Source organism: Acanthochromis polyacanthus, chromosome 7 (genome assembly GCF_021347895.1).
Source record: "Acanthochromis polyacanthus isolate Apoly-LR-REF ecotype Palm Island chromosome 7, KAUST_Apoly_ChrSc, whole genome shotgun sequence".
NCBI lineage: Eukaryota > Metazoa > Chordata > Actinopteri > Pomacentridae > Acanthochromis > Acanthochromis polyacanthus.
This window is the reverse complement of record NC_067119.1, coordinates 20,284,229-20,303,704: the sequence shown is the minus strand read 5'-3', so window position 1 is coordinate 20,303,704 and position 19,476 is coordinate 20,284,229. Positions and strand designations below refer to the sequence as shown.

The window sequence follows — 19,476 nt, the reverse complement described above, 5'->3', positions numbered from 1 at the left end:
CACACACACACACACACACACACACACACACGTACAAAAGCTAGCGGGGTGTATGCAAGGAGTGCTTAATTCACTATGAGCCTGTGCCAGTAACACTTTGCAGAGTTTAATGGTGTTTATTTGAGTTTTCCCTTGTCCCTGAGTTGGTTCCCAGCACTGGACCATTAAAGAGCCTCCTCCTGTTAATTACAGAGAAAAAAAGTCAGCCGGTTCATACACGTCTCCTTCTCTGTCCAGATAGTCCACATGTACACACACACACACACACACACACACACACACACACACACACACACACACACACACACACACACACACACACACACACACACACACACACACACACACACACACACACAGATATAAAAGCACTCACTCCTGCCAGACACTATTACGTTGTATCACTCAGCACTTTATCTAATCTTTTTCCTCTCTGGTCTCTGTCAGAGTTTATCCTCCTTTCATCACATCAGCCACAGTCATTTATCAGTCTGCCGTGAGCTGTGTCTCTCCAGGAGAAACTTTAAGATCATATTTTGCTATGACATACCTCTACAGCACAGTGCGTCTGTCACCGCGGTGATTTTTCTGTCATCCCTCTTCTCAGGCCCCCGTGGTCCACCAGGACTCCCAGGAGAGAGGGGTCTACCGGGCCCGCCTGGTCCACCGGGGCCTCCAGCGCCAGCCAGTGCCCACATCCCAGAACCAGATCACAGTAAGACCCTGGACAGCTAACAGACTACTGTACATACAGTCAGCATGACACAAATTCCACAATAAATGGGCAAAAGTCCTCTTTGTATGGGGTGAGCTGATAGCTGAGTGGTAAGGACACGTACCACATGGACGTCCACAGTGACTCACCGTTGTAACTGCAGGTCCGGGCCCTTACTACATGTCATTCCCCTGCTCTCTTTCACCACATTTCCTGTCTCGCTTCCCGTCTGTCCAATAAAAAATGCAAAAACACCCGTAAAATTTAAAATAAATAACAATAAATGCATCTAAAAAGAGTAATTGGCAAATTACCGTTGCCTTGCTTTCATACCGTCTGACTCTTGCTGGACTGTTTAACCCTCTGAACCCCAAACACTTTCTGGATGTTTGTTGATCCTGTCACATTTTTACTCACTGTGGGCTCATTTTCACTGCAGTACAAAGTCCTGCACGTAAATGGAAACAGCACAACCATGGCTCGAAGGAGAGAGAATGTGAAATATGTTAAAGCAAAAGCTGAATTCCCTTCATTATTTATTTTATAAAAACACCTACAAATAATATGTATGGTACAACTTTTTCCAAGTGCCCACAGATGTTACCAACACTGCATAAAATGAAGGCTCTATTTACTGTTTTTGCTTCTATCATTTTGCTACTTACATTTTTGATTTGTTCCCATACTTTTCTCCTATCTGCTCTCTGTAAACAGCCTGCAGTTCAGCTGAAAAGTCTCTAAGATTACTGGCTGGAGTTGAGTCACTAATAGCTTCATAGTTGCACTGAGGAGTGCATAATTTAATTTTTTTACACAATCTGCTTAATTTATTACCACTGCATGTTTTACCACTTAAAACATGCAAAATAAAATGATTTTGAAGAAATATCACAATTTTAAGCTTATATTTTGTTATTATTTCAGATAGAACCACACAACTTTCTGACATCACTGAATGTATTCAGTGATGTCAGAAAGTTGAAAATCCAGCATTTCTTTCTATAGAACAGTTTTTGGCTTTGATACATGGTGTCATTTTGGCCAATTTAAAAAAAAAAAAAGTCTTTCAAACCCGCCAGCAGATTTTGGGGTGCAGATAGCTAAAAGACAAAGTTAGAAGTCTGTGCCGTTGATTCATTTTTAAACTAATAATCATAAGACCGAACCAACTGATGTCACCTGAGGCAACTTTTCAGACTTCACACAGCTCCCACATGTAAAACAAAAGACTTTATAAAGTCAGTTCACTTCCCCTTTCCTTCCTGCATATTTCATTTTTATGTGATTTTTTTTTTTTTCCCCCTTCTTCTGCGCATTTATAAAAATTGGACGTCTGCTACGGTTCTCCTTATGAATTCTCACACCTTATTTTTATGGACCTGGATCTCTCCCAAAGGTCAAAAACCCAAATGGAGAGTACATCCATGTCAGACGACCACTTCCCTACTTCCTCCTCACATGAAGTGGTGTCTTTCCGAGCCAAACCAGACAATGCGAGCCCAAAATCAGACTGTGCGTGTACACAAATACATTCAGAGCCTTTGTTCTCTGGCAGGGTCACGTAGGTTTTACAGACTTCCACTTCAAACTAGTATTCATGTCTTTAAAAGCCTCACAAAGAAGCAAAGACAATAAGAAACAGTCCATATGACGTTAAGCCTGTAGCTGCTACTTGCTCCTTGCTGTCGAGCGGCCAAGTAGAACAGAATCAAAGAGTGTTAAATGGAGGCAGAGACAGTGAGATTGACACAGACAGACTTGACTGCTGGGATGAGAACCTGTCCACCACTGATGTCACTCAACAGCTTCCAGATGTAGGCCGCTCAGACAGATGTGGGGGGATGAGAGACACAGATGGGAGCCCACCGCGGCTCTTTCAAGGTCAACTCATGGGCGGGTTTTATACGTAGATTCGGTGGTAAAACAAAGTATGCAGCAAACAGATTTGCACGCTCCAGGTTCCTGTGTGGAGAAAGCTGTGGGGACGTTGAGGTTGGCATGATGACTTCGAGACTGTGGACCGTTTTTGTTCACATCAAAGTAACAGTGGGGAACATGAGCAGTGGGGGCGGTTCTGTGCTGAGCTTCCTTTGGAAAACACTGTCTTATTTGGCTTTTACATCTGCATCAGGATGTTGGAATTCCCTTCTGCAGAACAGGAGAGGGTTCCTAAAGCAGCAGCAAGAACATTATAGCAAAGAGGAGGCCTGCTCAAAAGTACAGTGTTTGTCAACATTCTTGCATGTTTTCATGTCATATTAAGTCACAGATCCCAGCATGTTCAGAGCAGGAAATGAAAGTAGTGTCTGGAGTCTGGTTTGGATGTCACCTCAGGTCCCGATCTGTTAGCGGTGTGCAAAGATCTGACAGCTGGAGGATGTTTCTCTTCATTCTCCTCCTACTTGTATCTCCTGAAGTCTAATGCTATGATTGGATCTGTTTTTCCTGTCAGTATAAAGTGACCCAATGACCGCACACTTCCTCTGTCATTCACACATACACCACCCTCTTCCTCCTGTCCTTTTTCTGTGGACACATTTAGTTGTTTCTGTCCAGTCAGAGCTGTTTCATTGTAGATTTTATGCTGAATTATGCAACTTTTAATGAATATCAAACTCTGATCCACTGCTGACATTTATACATTTTTGTGTAGTTTATTACTCTGCTGAACTCATTAAATGAACTGTTTGTTGGAAAACACTGCCCTCTACAGGTAGCACTGATTTGTCAGGCTTCACTTGGCTGAGTTGAACTTCTGAGGCAGCATCAACACAGCAGGGTTGCTTAATATTCACCAGAGTAGTTACTAGGCGCATCTGGCACGGTCTCATGAAAACAAAAGACAAACATTGCATGCTAAAATGCCTCTTGACTGCTGGGATGAGAGCCTGCCCACCACTGCAGCTAACAGAGAAGTTCATGTTTCTGTGAGAACAATGCATTTTCCCACATTCACATCTCAGGGAGCACTTTCTCTCAGGATACACCCCAAATGTGGTTCATCCGTCAAACTCGACACATTCAAACGGCAAGCAGGGACCTGATCCAAGACATCAGCATCAATAAATATATCCAAACACCATTTGATTGGTGGAACTTGTTGCATGGAAGCAGCATCATATGAACTATTTCATAACCGCAGCACAAGTCTTCAATTAGACAGTGAATAACATTCAAATATTCATTTTGTGAGGCTGCACTTTGGATTTGTGACAGTCTTTTCAAATATTCAAACCCATAAGTAGAACATATCGAATGAAATCAACTATTTTCATTTACAACCCATAGATACACACTTCATACAGTCATTAGAAGCTTGTCTGGAGAGTGAAGCCACAAAAAAGATCTGACAGACTGATAGTTGACTTTGCAAATAGCCAGGAGACTAGCTTCTGCATCCCATTAAGCGTGCACATTTTGTTTCAACTCCAGATCGTGGAAAAGACCCCTTCTTCACCAACACTTTCCATGACTCACGAGGGTTGCCTGTTCCAGGACCTCAGGGTCCTCCCGGGCCTATCGGTGAGTGTTTACTGGCCTCTTCATGCTGCACACAGGATGTTTGCATGGTGGTTGGGTAACACCTATTTAAACATTTAAAGATTCTAATATTGAAAATGGCTTTACATGAAGAAAACACAGTAGCAGCAGAGTGCAAACAACACCCACAAATGATATACAGTTTATTCAGCTTTCTCAGTGTTTGGTGTCTACCATAAGTCTCTTTTTGCCTCTGTCAGTGAGCTGTAAATTTGCTTTTTGCCATTTTATAAGAAAAAACTGAAAGCTTATTCTTAACTAGGTGAAACACAAACATCCCTGAAAGCTACACTTAGAAGTCATAAACACCTGCTGGTTCTCTGCACATGTGAAGCTGAGTTTATTGCTCCTCACCAGGCTAAACTGATGTGCTGTTATAAATGTTCATGCAGGTCCTCCAGGCCCTAGAGGCCCACTTGGACCACCTGGCCCGGCAGGACAGAACGTAAGCTTACTCACAGCTTAGTGGTGCACTGCAGGAGTTCAACATTGTCTGTGAAAATGTGTCTTTGTCATTTTGAATTTCCTTTCTGACCCACTACAGGGGAAACCTGGAGCTCCTGGAACACAGGGCCCTGTGGGGCCAAAGGGAGAACGTGGGGAGAGAGTGAGTACATTTGGTCTAGTTTAGATTAGTTTATTCATTTAGCTGACAGGGATGGAGTTAGGCAGAAGGCACATTTTATCTAAAGAAAATGCAAATTCAATGAAATATCATAATATAATACAATGCAATAAGGAAATGTGACAAATAAGAAAACACTTGGCTTCACTTGTACTCAGACTATAAACAGCTGTAATATTTTCAGCGGGACTCTTGACAAGATAGCAACACATGACCCTGTTCTAATGTGCACAGATGTGATTACTAAGAAATTGGGAATGACATTTACTTTGCAGCTTGATGTGTTATTCCAGTTTTGTGATCTTTTTAAAAAAAATATTTACAATGTTTGTCTTATTGGTTCTCCAATAAACAGACAAGAGGCCAGATTGTTTTTTTTCGTCTATGCTAAACACAATCTCCATGTTTTCACAGCTTAAAATGTTGTACATCTATAGGATATGACAGTGATTACAATACAAAAGGCTTCTTATTTTAGATTTTTAGTTTTGATTCATAGTGTTGTTAACCCCCGTTGTCCATCATATGTAATATTTAAGAGAATAATTGCACTCAGGAACATCTTTCTTGCATCATAATCTGGGCAGTGCGTGAGCATTCAGTTCCTTTCCTTCATTTACCAACTTTCTGAGATGTGCTTTTGCTTTTTCAGGGTCCTTTAGGTTACCCAGGAGAGAGGGGCTTCAGAGGCGAGCCGGTAAGCCACCTCTACCTCTGCTGCCTTCAAGATTATATCCTGAGAACAAGAATGTATGGGGAGGGAAACGTCAACATATGTCACAGCTGGTTATGTTACTGTAAACTACATTCACCAGCAGCACTACAAACCACACTGACCAACAACAACACAATCACAGAGAGAAGGAGATCTTTGTGTTAATGCAAACTGCAGCACAGCTTTTCTAAATGTTTTGAGGTCAGATTCATTTTTTTCTGTCATTAACGTTTATTCACAGGGAGCGCCAGGTCCCAAGGGAGAGCCAGGAGAGAAGGGCTTACCGGTAAGAAAGTAGTTGGTGGTTGTTTACAATTCACATGGCTCTGGACTGGAAGATTTTCAGATTTTGAAAAAGTTTTAAGATTCCTTTGCTGAGCATTGAATGTCTTCTGTCTGTCTAACCCTTACTTTTCTTTTACCTCCTTCTCATTTTACAAGAGCAATCTAAATGTAAGATATTTTTATTCATGTCATCACATGTTCACTTTGCAATGCAATGAATCTTTTCAGTGACCTAAATTAAGTCTAACCATGACCAACATCTGTGGTTATGGTTACAATCTCTTTACAGTCACCGTGTTTATGGTTGTGATTGGCCACAAAGTGTTGTTTAGCTGCATCTCTTTTTCTCTCCAGCCCATACTTTCCAACCTGTTGGTAGTCAAAGTGTCCGTTTAACATTGTTGTTTCTGTTTGTTCATATATGACTGTAGCTTTTGATCTGTCTGATTTTGTGTGTTAATGTGTTTTTGTTGGTCCTTGGGGTGTGCTCTGGACTGCTGTCCTCTTGACCCTAAAGCTGTCTGACTCCCTCTGCAAGCTACTGTCCCCATGGCTACCTTTCACAGTCACCTTTTCAGCATCTGACTTTGGCATATACATATAAATATACAGAACGGCATCATGCACCAGCTCTGACGGACTGAAAAGATGTAAAATAGAGCAAAAGTCCTTGCAAAAATCAAATTATTTCATTTGAATCTAACAGTGCATCTGATCATTTTGTTTGATTTCACAGATTTTTTTTCTAAATGTGTCAATGAACCACAAAAGAAAGTGTGAATGTATATGCCAAATCACTCCATATGTGTCAGTGGTGGGTCCTGTTGGGTTCAGAGGTGTTGTGCTCTGATGTGAGTGGAGTGGATACAGCTATCCTCTTTTCTCCCACAATGCAACTTTGCATGATTATGTCTTTTCCTTCATCACATAAACTTTCTCTTTCTCTGCATGTGTAAATCAACCATGAAAAATGACACAGTGCTGTTGAAAAAAGGCAAAGCAGGTCCAAATTCCCAAAGTTTTATTTGGGGATCAACTCTCTGACTTGCTGATTTTAATTCGGTATAATAGTTACAATGTTCACTATCAGTGATAGTAGTTTAACATGCTTACAGTATATGAATAATAGGGATGAACGTTGATATCGCCATTATCATAAGCACTGATCATTAACCCTGTGAGCTCCAAGCAGTTTCTACAGACTAGTCAAAATATTTGTAAACAGAGCCTGCAGTTCAGCCAGGTGTCACTGTTTTGTCAGCTGAGTCACTAATAACTACATGATTATACCAAGGAGCACACAAGTTTTTGTTTTTTACAGTTTGTTCAGTTCAAACTGATCATTTTTGGCAAACTATTAATGAGACAGAAAAAAGTTAGTCTTCACCATTTTAAGCTTAGATTTAGGAAATCCTGAATGTCTGTACTAGGTTTTATGGCAATTCATCCAATAGTTGTCAACATATTTTCTTGAAAAACACAAACCTGGTGGTACAGAAGTTCACCAATGGATTCTTCTTCCGCGTCTCATAAACAAAATTTCTCTACAATCTGTCCCAAAGTTGAGATATTTCAACCAACCAACAAGCTGACATTATGATCCCGAGAGCCATGCTGCGAGTGCGACTTTGCCTTTTTTCTTCAAACATACATTTTGTCTTATTAATCAGAGCATGTCATAGTGGGAATCACTCACCTGGGCAGTAAAGGCTTCAGCTGTTCTCTGCATGCCTTCTTTTGTGATGGCGACACTCTCAGCTGTCTCTGTCTGCTTTACCTACTTCTTGTTCAACTACTTTTGTTATTTTTGAAGGTATGACTCATGAAGCCATTGCTTTATCTTGTAACTAAAGACAAACCAGATGTCAGTGTGAACCTTTACTGGTTTCATTCTGTCAGATGATGGGTAACTTTTGTAAGTGCGGTGTTAAGAATGAACACTGTGGAGCTGAAAGTAATTGCCTGGCTGACCTGCTACCCAACAGAAAGAATGCAGATGGCATGATTGAATCTTTGTCCTGGGAGAGCGCAGTTCAACCAGCATGATGCTGGTCTGTAATGTGCATGCTGATGTTGCCCAGTCCGGCATGGCAGAGACTGACTTCGTGTAGCAGCATGTATCAGAGAATGAGGGAGACGGTAGAGAAAAGCAGGTTAGCTTCTGACAGTGCTGGGCAGACATGTGGACTGTTTTAACCTTCTAACTGCTCAACTGTATTGAGAGAAATGACTTGCATCTTGGCGAGCAGTTCTTTGGCTTGTGCTCCTTACCTTGACGGCTGTATCTATCTTCACAGGGGGACGGAATACATCAGATCAGAGAGGCGCTGAAGATCTTAGCCGAGAGGGTTTTAATCCTTGAGACTATGATCGGTATTCATGGTGAGTAGGAGGCCTGAGGCAGGGTCAGCTTTAGGCAGGGGTCAAAGGTGGGTGCCTCAAACTCCCACTGAGCCTCACTGCTGAGACAGGGAGTGGGAACAGTCGTGAGCAGCCCCAGGACTTGGGCTGGCGTTTCCACACCCTCACACAGTCCCCCTGTCACTGCTCTCTGATAGGACATTAGCTTGCAGATGTTCCACGACTTGCAGGCAGATCTTGAGCTTCTGGCTCGCAGGGTGACACTGCTGGAGGCTATCATCTGGCCAGGTAACGCTGAGACATCCTCACCCACAGCTCTGCCAGCCCTCTCTTACCTCTTTTTTACATGTAAAAAATGCTGATCAAGTGTTAAAAGCGTAAAATAACCACTTGTTACTGAACTGCGAAATGTTGCTCTCATCACTGAAAAGTAGATGTGTTTTAGAAATGTATTCTTGTGTATAATCTGTTTTAGTTTTGAGGATTATTTGATGCCGGCACAGATATTAAAATCAATTTACCCACTCAACTTCTTACTATGAAAGACGGGTGCTGCATACACGTTGTTTTTCTGCAAAGGTTTTAAGACTTTTGTTTTTTTTTTTAATCAAATGAGATAATTTTGTATTTGTGCATTTTTCTGTGCTCTTCTCACTGGTCTAAAGTGAATTGAGCTCAGGTGGAAAAAGATAACGTCACATACTTTCAAGCACCAAAATCAGATGACAGTTTAATTGTTTGGTTGTTGAAGTTGTCAATCCTGTCAATTATATCTGATTCCATCCATGCATCCTGATGAAGGAGATTAGCTAAATTTCAAGTGTGAACCTCTGTTTTTATTACCTTGACTTTGCTTGTTGTTATTTTAGTCATGAATCCTATTATGGAAATCCAAGATGTGAAACCAGTTTTCAGGAAACTTGTGCCAAACACTCACTGATTTTAGCTTTCAAAATATGATAATTTGCTGCTTTGTGCTTTGGAAATTGAACATCTTTGGGTATTGGACTGTTGGTTAAAAGAAAACCAGAAAATCTGAGGATACACTTTGCTTTTTTTCTTTTCAACATTTGATTGTTGAGACGCCCAGTCTCCAGCCGTGAGCAAAGGTTTACATACAGTCATAAAGACTGAATATATCACAGTAGTCTTGAGTTTCCAGTGACTTTTTCAACTCTTAATTTCCTGTGTTGGAATCATTGAAACGCATACATCTTTGTCACAAAAAACAATGATGCATTTTGGTTCTTTCATAGATTTATTATTGGTCTTCTGGAAATATGACAAAATCTGCTTGGTCACAAGTACACATACAACAATTTTATTATTTGTTTTGATGTCCTTTGGCCATTTTCGCCTCAACTACATGTTTTTAGTAACTGTGCAAAAGCTTCTGGCAAGTTTCTGGTTGCACCTTTGACTCCTCTCGACAGAAATTTGTTGGGTTTCTGACAGATTTATTCCATCATAACAGCCCACAGGTTTTTAATGAGGTTTAAATCACAACTTACTCATTTCTTAACCATTTTTATATGTGTTTGGGTCATTGTCTGGTTGGAACACCCAACTGCATCCAAGACTCAACTCTCTGGCCAACGATTTTAGGTTTTCCAGAAGATTGTGGAAGTAATCCTAATCCTTCACTATTTAATTTACTTTGTATAAAGCAACGGCTCAGCAAAACATCTCCAGAGTCTAACACTGCCACCACCATGCTAGATAATAGGTGTAAAGTTCTTGGTGTTAAGGGCCTCACCTTCCTCCTCCAAGCATATTTATAGTCATTGTGGCCAAATGGCTTAATTTTTGTTTTAATTTTCCACAGAACCTTCCTCTAGAAAGCCTTTTCTTTGTTCAGCTGATCAGCATCAAACTTCAGTTGACTTTAAATGTGCCACTTCATGAGGAAAAGCTTCCTTCTTGCATGGCCTCTCCGTTCATGGTGATGTTGAACACATGTGACTGTGGACAATGACGCCTGTGTTCCCTCACCTAATTTACTGCAGACCTGCTTGTTGGTGATTCTTCTTTGATTCTTGATCATCCAGATCAGTTGTCTCTCAGCAGCAGGTGATAGCTTCTGCTTTCTCCCTGATCGTGGCAGTGGCACAACTGTACCATACACTTTATACTTAGAATTGTTTGTACAGATGATTTGGCGATCTGTAGCTGCTTTTAAACGGGTCCAAGTAACTTTCCAAATTTGTTCAAGTCAATGATTTGCTTTTTCTGATGAATGAATGGGCCTTATTTAGATTTCCTCAGAGGAATAAGTAGCTGTATTCTATCGTAAATCAATCGCTCATGAGAAGTTAAGAGGCCAGGCCACAAAAATAAAAAAGATCACCAGTTTTCCACATCACCAAAACCGATCATACATTTGTCCAGAAGACCCATAATAAATCTATGAAAGAACCAAGATACATGATTGTGTTTGTGACAGAGATGCATGTGTTCTAGTGATTACATCATAGAAAGTTATGAGTTATCGGAGTCATTGGAAGCTCAAGACTTTTCAAATGTGTGCAAACTTTTATTCACTGCTGTATAAAAGAGCAACTGACCAGTTTATTGATGACAAAAATATCTGTTGCAGCTCCACTAGTCAGATGCACCTCCTTTACAGCAGGGTAGTTAATAAATGCTTTTAATACAACTGACCACTCAAAATAAAACATTCACTTACAATGCCTTCAGGTTAAGAGTTGGATTAGGACTACAGAGTGCACATTATGTCCACACACTCTGATGGAGAGGGAGGACCCGTTCCAACTGCTGTCTTTCTTCAACAGAGCCTGATCTAGGGTCTGGGGATGGACCGTTTGGCACAGTCTCCCCTAGTTTCTACAGAGATAAGCGAGCAGGTGCACTTCCACATCGACTTGCTTCTCCTCTGTCGTCCGACACCAAGGTTCGAGGGAAGTAGCCCCCCCTCCCTGCTCACCCTGAGGATCACAGGCTGGGTTGACCTCCCCTCCTAGGTCTCATCGGCTCTCAACAGATTTAGATCATATCTGATACCCTCTCTGAGCTGGATCGTCAGATTTAGGATGGGTGACACCTCAGGGAAACTCCACTGATACTCCACAATGCCCTGCTCCATCGGGAACCTGAGAACTAGTTTGACCCCCACCCACGCACACACACATCGCCATAACCAACACTTACCTTTACACAACACTCCCAATAGCTCCTACTGTATCACATTTCTCTGGTTACAGAACTAAAGCCTCAGATTAAGGTGTTTTGGGGGAAAAAAAGGAAATCTGAAACTTCTGTGGTGCTCAAGCTACAAACAGTTCTGGACAAAAAGGGTCATTTAGTGTAATCAAATGAAAGAGAAATCAGATGTGAGAAAAGAGACTGGATTTGAGTTTGTATTGCTTACATGATATAACTGCAATCGGAAGAGAGTCCATTATTTAAATATATTGTGCATGTACAGTTTGCGGGATACAATTACACAAACAAACCTCCTCTTCTAGTATTAATTTTGTTATCCTTCTATCCTATCGTTTAACTCAATGTTATGTAGTGCACTAAAAAGATGAAGTCATCTCCACTCTGATACTGTATGTGTTGCTAACAGTGATTTGTAGTTTTCTGGTGTAAGTGTGAGTGAGTTTCCCCCTTAAAGTAATAAAGAGAATAGCATTTTGACATTTACTCTGTGCAAAAAAAAAATTTAAAAAAAAAAGCACAAACATTTGTATTTGGGTTTGGCTGCATATCAGCGGGAACAGTCGAAAACAGTGTTGGAAACAAAATACACTGAAATAACTCTGGCTGTCTATGTCAGGATCTTTAACACACACACACACACAGAGGAAAAAAACAAAACTTTATAGAACTTGAACATGTTTTTACCACTATTGTGTTGGTAAACTGCTTAAAATGTCCTTATGAAAAGACTTTTTGTGTCATCTTATATCAAATGTATTGTGAAACTATTTAAATGATGAATTGTAGTTTATTTTGTATGCTGTCGTGTAACCATTTCATATTTTGGACCTTTTTTTTTCCCTTGCAAATGTGTTACTGTGTTAAGATAATCCTGTCTAGATGATCGGTGTAATAAAATAATGTTCGTTGTTTGTTTTTTAAACATGTCACCTGTTTTCATTTGTGGTACAACAGTATTCATTAAACACTTTTAGAACATAAATTAATGACATCCATTCTCTCCGATGTACATTTATATGTGCAGATGCATAAAGTGAGTCAAGTTTGCATCCACCCTCGAGTAGACTTTCTTCTCCTCTTTACATGTGGATCGTTAAAATAGTTCTACAAATAGCCCACAGGGAAAACACTGAAGCTCAGCAAAACCCAAGCGTAATATGTACGTTCAGTTTACTGCGTAAGTGCAAACATCTTTACAGAGTCAGTCCAGGCGCGTGAGGTCATCTAGCTGCTTTGTGGTGGCAGAGGGCTCTTTCCCTTCGATACCACCACGGCTTGTTCTCCAACGCTGTCCTCAATGAGCAGGGAGATGGCGCCATCTAGTTGTTTTGAGGCTGCTAAAGCCACTACAGCTTTCTCTGTGGGGAAGCCCATCTTCTCCAGCTGCTGCAGTCTGAGAGGAAACACTGGTATTTTAGTTAACTGTAGTACTGCTTGAAAATACAAACTATATATAAGTAATATGAGGCATGCTTATTTAAAAACATATCTCCCCATTCAACTACTTAATACGAGATTCATTTATTACTGACCGCAGGGAAGACACTGATGATTTGGGCACCTCCACTTTTGCATCAGGACCATCGGGCGCATCCTGTAGTGAGGCCAGTATCCCTGCCCTGAGCATCTGCTCCTCCAGCACCTCAGCCTCAGACTGAGCAGCAGACTCCTCCATCACCCAGGCAGGCAAAGGTTCAATCCATGGGTGGTGGTGGTGGTGGCTCAATGCAGAGGGATCACTCAGTGGGGGAGCAGAGGGAGAAAGCGATCTAGATATGGGACAACAGACGAAGCAGAAATGATTAAATCTGCCACAGCTATGCATGCAGGTGATGTACATTCAATGAGAGTTTAGATGTGAATGAGTCAAGTCACACCTTTGTGAGGTAGCATAGACGGGCAATCTGAACCTGGCTGAAGTGCGAACATACGCCCAATCAGGAATGAAATCCAAGAGCCTGCATTCCTCCTGCTCCTGTATCATCCCAATAAAGGACTGACGATCTACAAGGTCCGTTAAGTATAACAGCACAAGATGTGAGAAAGAGGCACCCAGGTATTTATGTCGAAATAAACACTGAGAGATTTAGTGGGATAGGGAACTTTCAGCTCACACTGAGAAATACAGGGTGTCCATAAAGTCTCGTTACAATTTTTAAGAATTTATTGCAAAGGCAGTCAATAAGTTATCTTGACCAGATCAGTTTTATTCTAATCAATGGCTCAGGTGGTAGATAGAGCGGGTAGTCCAACGATCGAAGGGTCGGTGGTTCGATTCCCACTCTGTCCTAGTCATGTGCTGCTGTGTCCTTGGGCAAGACACTTTACCCGCCTTGCCTCCAGTGTGGCTACTCACACTGGTGTATGAATGTTGGTGGTGGTCGGAGGGAGCGTAGGCGTGGATTGGCAGCCACGCTTCCGTCAGTCTGCTCCAGGGCAGCTGAGGGTACAAATGTAGTTTACCACCATCAGAGTGAGAATGTGTGAGTGAATGAATAATGGATCCATTATACATGCTTTGAGTGCCTTAGAAAAGCGCTACAGAAAACTAATCCATTATTATTATTAAAGTTTGTCATCACATTGAAATTGTGTGTTTCAGGTATCCTGTTGGTGAAAGAGGTACTGTTAAATGAAACTCAATGTTTTCCTCAGATGTTCTTGGTCACCCACTCCTCCCTTTATCCAACACTGTCCCTGTCTCCATAAATTGAAGGATGTGATGGAGGATCTCTTCCATACTTAGTTCTGTATTTTTGCTGGGTCTGCACATTCGATTTTGTCTCAACAAACCATGAGGACACATTGTGCCTTCTCTTGATGAGTCGCCATTTTTAGAGTTTCATTTAACAGTACCTCTTTCACCAACAGGATATCTGAAACACACAATTTCAATGTGATTACAAACTTTAATAAACTCTGATAACAATAAAACAAATCTGGTTAAGATATCTTATCAAGTGCCTTTGTAATACATTCTTAAAACTGTAAAGAGACTTTATGGACACCCTGTACTTACATATCTATATATATAACTACATTTTAAACACAACTATTATCATTTACCATCACAGCATGAAACAAAAAATAAATGAGTGTTCAGGCATAAAACATATTCAGGAAAGTGTTTAGTCATTATTATAGACAATAGCCTGTTATAATCCTGCTCCACCTGGTTTGGAGGACCTTTGGTGGAAATTATGTGATGTAAACAATTTTTATACACTAATAAGAATAATAAAGCTGCACAAGGCCCCACCTTAAAAGGTTTAACAAAACTATTAAAAGTGACAATTAAATATAGTCTGTACAAGCTCATTAAGGCCACAGCAGCAGAATAATAATAAGAGAAAACACTTTGTTTACTAGTTTACTCTGCCTCTACAAGCCACAGTATATGCTACAAGTATCAATTGATGATGCTGTTCAGCAGTTAAGGTATGTTTGTGTCACTAACTCACTTTCAAATTTGTGAAACCATCGTTCTATTGGTGAAAATGCATACAAGGATGATTTTTACTGCTTCTTTTTCACATCTGGATCACATTAAACCAGGTCCAGATCTAAAACTACAATCATCAGAGGGGTCAAACCTGGATCAAAGTATCTCAGAGAGGCTGAAGATTCAAATTTGTGAAACCTTTATGCTGTTTGTGAAACTGCAAAAAGGGAGATTTCACTGCTTTTTTATATCTTGAGCTGATCAAATGTGGTTTTGATGCAAAAAAGTAGAGAATTCTCCCCTTTTTTTAGTAGAGATTTTACAAAGCAGAGACTGTGTTTTAAAAAATCTTCAGCCTCTCTGAGAAAGTCTAATCCACACTAGTCTAACTATAGGCCTGGTCTAATGTGCTCTGTGTGTCAAAGGAGCACACAAATCTTTCTTTATAGCATTTTCACAAATAGAAGAAAGGTTTAAGAAATCTGAAAGTGGGATTTAGACACTATCAAGGATCTCCCTAAAACATCTAAAATGGTTTCACAACGCTAAAATGTGGATAAAAGCTGAGAATCAGTAATTCAGCAATATAAGTTGCATCACCCTTCAGCACTGCCATCAAACAACAGTATAAACAGGGAAGGATACAGTTGTGTCCGATGCATATGGCACAGAAGTGAAGCAGGGCAGGGGTCCCGGGCAACAGCAGCAAGCCGATCAGCAGGAGAAGCCAGGGCAGAAACCAGACTGGCAAACACCTCAGCAGCCGTCTTTGTGTCACCTGTCGACACTGAGCAGTAAACAGAGCGAGCTGGACAGCAGAGAAACCATAGATCCGACTCGCCTCGCCCCCACCAGCAAAGAGGACCACAGCGTAGAGGAAAGGCAGAATGACCACTGTCAGGATGGAGAGGGCGAGCCAGGCCACTGTCCCCCAGCGACGCTCCTGACATGGTCCAAACAACAGCAGGAGAGCAACGCTGACCAGCAGAGAGGTCAGCTCATCATGACTGACAGCATAAAGACACACATCTGAGGAGGAAAAATACATTATATGCCTTGATTTCACCAACTCTGACACTGAAGATCTGCTTGGAAACAACATGAGCAACCTGTGAATGTTGGGAAGTCTCCTCCTGGACCTACGCTCAGACTTGCCTGGATGCCCCCAGCATACATCAGCAGTGTAAGTGTTATCAATAAACATGTTCCCAGGCAGAATCCAGAGCGATCTGACCCAAACCAGAACCACACTGACATTACACGTCCCAGCATTATTTAGGATCAGCTGTAGGTTCTCCACTCACTTGTATTTTAGTGGCATAATTCTGGGATATAAACGTCAAGTGGTGCTCATAACAAAAACAATGTCTTGAGAAACGAAAGGGTTACAGATAGACAACAGTTTTTACTTCTAACAATACGAGAGTGGGAGATGGAGTCCATCATCACAACATTATAATTCCCAACAGAAGGTTACTGGCTGCAGAATCCTCCTGTTAAACTCTATGCCAACGACATAGGCCATAATAAACTCAAACGACGAGCTTAAGAGTTTAGTTGTTGTTCTATAATATAATGTAAATTAAAATGTTAGGAATAAGTGTTAAAAGTAAGAAAAATCCCAGCGTAGAAATGTAAGAAAGCTAAGCAGATGCTAACTTCCGCGTTTTCTTCTTCGTCGTTGTTTAATTAGTAGCGTAAAGGAGCTTTAGCGCCTCTTGCTGCATACACCCTGTACATCCCGCCTCCAGGGCTGTCAAAATGGAAGAAGCCAGCAGAAAACTTTACTTTTCCAGATGCCAAGGCAACTTGTCTAAAATTTCTGTTGACAATGTTTATCGTCTCGTTGATGATTTTTCGTCAGCTCCTCAAAGCAAACGGGAAAAGGGATTAAAATTGTATATATCTAAGTACATATATAACTTTGAAGCGCTACCTTATCCCACGGCTTGTTCAGGCCAAGAGACTGCAGGACGTTTTTGGCTCGGGGTGCTCGCGTCGCTCCCCGACCACAGCCTCCATAGCCCGGCTGACGCCTTCGTTTAGATGCTGTGGTCGGGGTACTCGCGTCGCTCCCCGACCACGGCCTCCATAGCCGGCTGACGGCTTCGTTTAGATTCCCGACCTCTGGAGGAAGATGTTGGGGCGTCTGGGACATACTCTTCGTCAGAGGAGTCATGCAATTCTGAACTCTAGATAGAAATAAATAAACAATGTAACACATATACACGCGTAAATGCACTAAGTTGATAAACAACGTCATCGAGAGGGATACACGAGTGTAATCACATATTGAAACCTTTACTCGTTCGTCCTAGCAGATTCATGTTATTTTGGTTATTAGGGACAAGTTAGACTCAATACAGCATTCTAACGTAATTCCTTTATTATTTACTAAATGTAGAAGAGGGGAAAACAGCAAAACAGGTGAGATGCTGCAGCACTCCGGGCACTTCTCTCATGTACTGCGCTTGCCAAACATGTACCTTATCATTTTATTTTTCATTTATCATTTAGTTTTGTTTGAACAAAATGACAAATAAATGCTTGGATTTCCTCTATATTTGATTAGGTGTCAAAACGGAATAACAAATGATTGAAGAGTGCACGGATTGTTGTTATAGTTTATCAGATACTTGCTGTTTGATCAGTGACTATGCACTAATATTCCCGATCCTCAGCTCAGTGTGAAACTTTTTTTTCGTCTAATTTTGGCAATGAGCCTGCAAATGCCGGTCTTTTGGAAAACGGTGAAAGCTTATAGAACCGTTATAAACACCAGAAGCCGAACATAATGGTACACTACAGTACCTCCCATATCGACCTTGAACACGCTGAAATCTGATTTTTTGTTTTGCCGCGAAAACAGTGTTTTTCCTTTTTCATTCCATGTTATCCCTTCCGCGTTCTGACCGGAAGGACCTGTAAGCCCTCCCGGTCAGAACGCGGAAGTTAACATTTTGACGTGCACAGGGTCTATAGGTCAGTTAATCATAAACTCATTCAATCAGCAAAATGGTCCCTCTTTAATCTAAAGTTTTTGGGTTTGTTGCTAAGGGAAGTTTGAATATCTTCCATCTATCAAAACAATAATTTGGAAGATGTATCTCTGGGTTTAGGGTACTTGCTGTTATTTGCATTATTTAAAAAAAAAATCCTCCATTGTGAGTAAATATTCAGACAAAATGTAAAAATATTCAAAACACATTTCCAAAATATTCATCACAAGTGAAAGTCCTGCCTTTATAATCTGGCACAGCATACAAAGTGATGTTTTTAACAATTTCATATAGTTCACATTTTTTGTAGTTTCATCCCACATGAAAAGTCTTACTTAAGTAAAAATGAACAATCATCAGCAGCCAAATGTAGTTAAAGTAAAAGTGGTGGTTTAGTTGTTGTGACTTATACATCATCATATATTACTATGATTATATACATAAATAAATTCCAAATTTAGTGGAATAGTTAATACAATATTTTTCCATTTAACATGTACTGAAGTAGAAGTATAAAATAGCATAAAACAGAATCATTCAAGTAAAGTACAAGTTTGTCAAAGCTGTTTTTAAGTAGCTTACTAAGTTACTTTCACCACTCACTGTTTATATACAAACAATTGTCTGCTGTTGTCACTAGGTGGCAGATCTGTTTCACAGTTGGCACTTCAGAATAATTATTGTTCTCATGGGATATTTCTTCCTGGCAACATATTCCAACCTTTTTCCACAGTTTACAATTAGCTGTTATTTTTTGTAAAAGAAAGTAAGAACTTTGCAAGAGGTGCATACTTTTGAAAATTCAGTTTTGCATAAAATAATATGACATTGTTGTATTACTACCCACAAAAATGTTGACCAGTTTTTTGTGGTTAGGTTTACTACTATGAACGAATTTACAGTACAGAAGGCTTACAGTAGTGAGCATATAGTTTCCCATAATCATTCACTATTTAGGATAATATCCTTTATATAAATTTGTAGCTATTTTTCCCCCAAATTACATTGTTTACTACTGCCAAAAAATAAATAAATAAAACAGAAAGGTTTGCGAGGTTTTCAACTTTGCAACAGTCCTTGAATGAATCATATGTAATGTACAGTTCTGTCAGGAAAATTCACCAAATCTAAACTTAAAAGATAGTGTTTTCAGTAAAATAAATTTTTATATCATTTTATTATATAAAAAGTGTACAAAAATTAACCATTTATAACAAATTCTCTAAAAAAATAAAATAAAATTCTGCTCTCCTTGCTTGAACTGAGGAGCTATTATACTGGGGAGAGCGGATATAATTTTACTGGATGCATTTAGAATATCCACTTAGCATAAGGTTTGCATCCACATGAACATGGAAAGAGCATAGCTCTCCAAACAGAAACATCTGTGACAGAAAACATCCCACCAGAGGGAGGTGTTTTTGTGGGGCTGCAGTTCTAATGACTGAGCCAGTGTGGTGCCCTTAAAGAAAGAGGGGGTGAGAAATAGAGGGGTGAGGAGTGCAGGGAGTTATGGGTGGAGGGAGGAATGAGGGTGTGGGAGATGGATAGGGGGTAATCGATCCACTAATATATCTACGTGTGGAAGGCCTTTGCAATTCTTCTCATGAT

At 40.5% G+C, this 19,476-nt stretch overlaps 2 protein-coding genes across 4 annotated transcripts in view; one reads left to right on the top strand and one right to left on the bottom strand.

The window, feature by feature from the left end:
* emid1 (EMI domain containing 1) overlaps nucleotides 1-12,346 on the top strand; it is a 63,702-nt gene extending 51,356 nt beyond the window's left edge. The window contains exons 9-17 of one of the 2 annotated variants that reach the window (XM_022198917.2): nucleotides 608-715; nucleotides 4,148-4,237; nucleotides 4,648-4,700; nucleotides 4,800-4,862; nucleotides 5,533-5,577; nucleotides 5,837-5,881; nucleotides 6,037-6,048; nucleotides 8,178-8,262; nucleotides 11,034-12,346. In XM_022198917.2, coding sequence (XP_022054609.1) covers nucleotides 608-715; nucleotides 4,148-4,237; nucleotides 4,648-4,700; nucleotides 4,800-4,862; nucleotides 5,533-5,577; nucleotides 5,837-5,881; nucleotides 6,037-6,048; nucleotides 8,178-8,262; nucleotides 11,034-11,167 — 635 coding nt within the window. In that variant the 3' untranslated portion in view covers nucleotides 11,168-12,346. The remainder of the gene's footprint in view (nucleotides 1-607; nucleotides 716-4,147; nucleotides 4,238-4,647; nucleotides 4,701-4,799; nucleotides 4,863-5,532; nucleotides 5,578-5,836; nucleotides 5,882-6,036; nucleotides 6,049-8,177; nucleotides 8,263-11,033) is intronic. The other variant, XM_022198927.2, reaches the window with a different exon arrangement.
* On the bottom strand, nucleotides 11,606-16,723 carry rhbdd3 (rhomboid domain containing 3). 2 transcript variants are annotated; one of them, XM_022198942.2, is made up of 5 exons: nucleotides 15,976-16,723; nucleotides 15,512-15,895; nucleotides 13,302-13,428; nucleotides 12,957-13,193; nucleotides 11,606-12,817 (listed from the first exon to the last, which is right to left on the bottom strand). In XM_022198942.2, exons 1-5 carry the CDS (start codon nucleotides 16,136-16,138, stop codon nucleotides 12,649-12,651), a joined length of 1,080 nt encoding a protein of 359 aa, XP_022054634.2. In that variant the 5' UTR covers nucleotides 16,139-16,723; the 3' UTR covers nucleotides 11,606-12,648. The 2 variants fall into 2 exon arrangements, with proteins under 2 accessions (XP_022054634.2, XP_051806397.1); XM_051950437.1 differs by having other exon boundaries at nucleotides 15,512-16,090.
* Nucleotides 16,724-19,476: the final 2,753 nt, after the last annotated feature.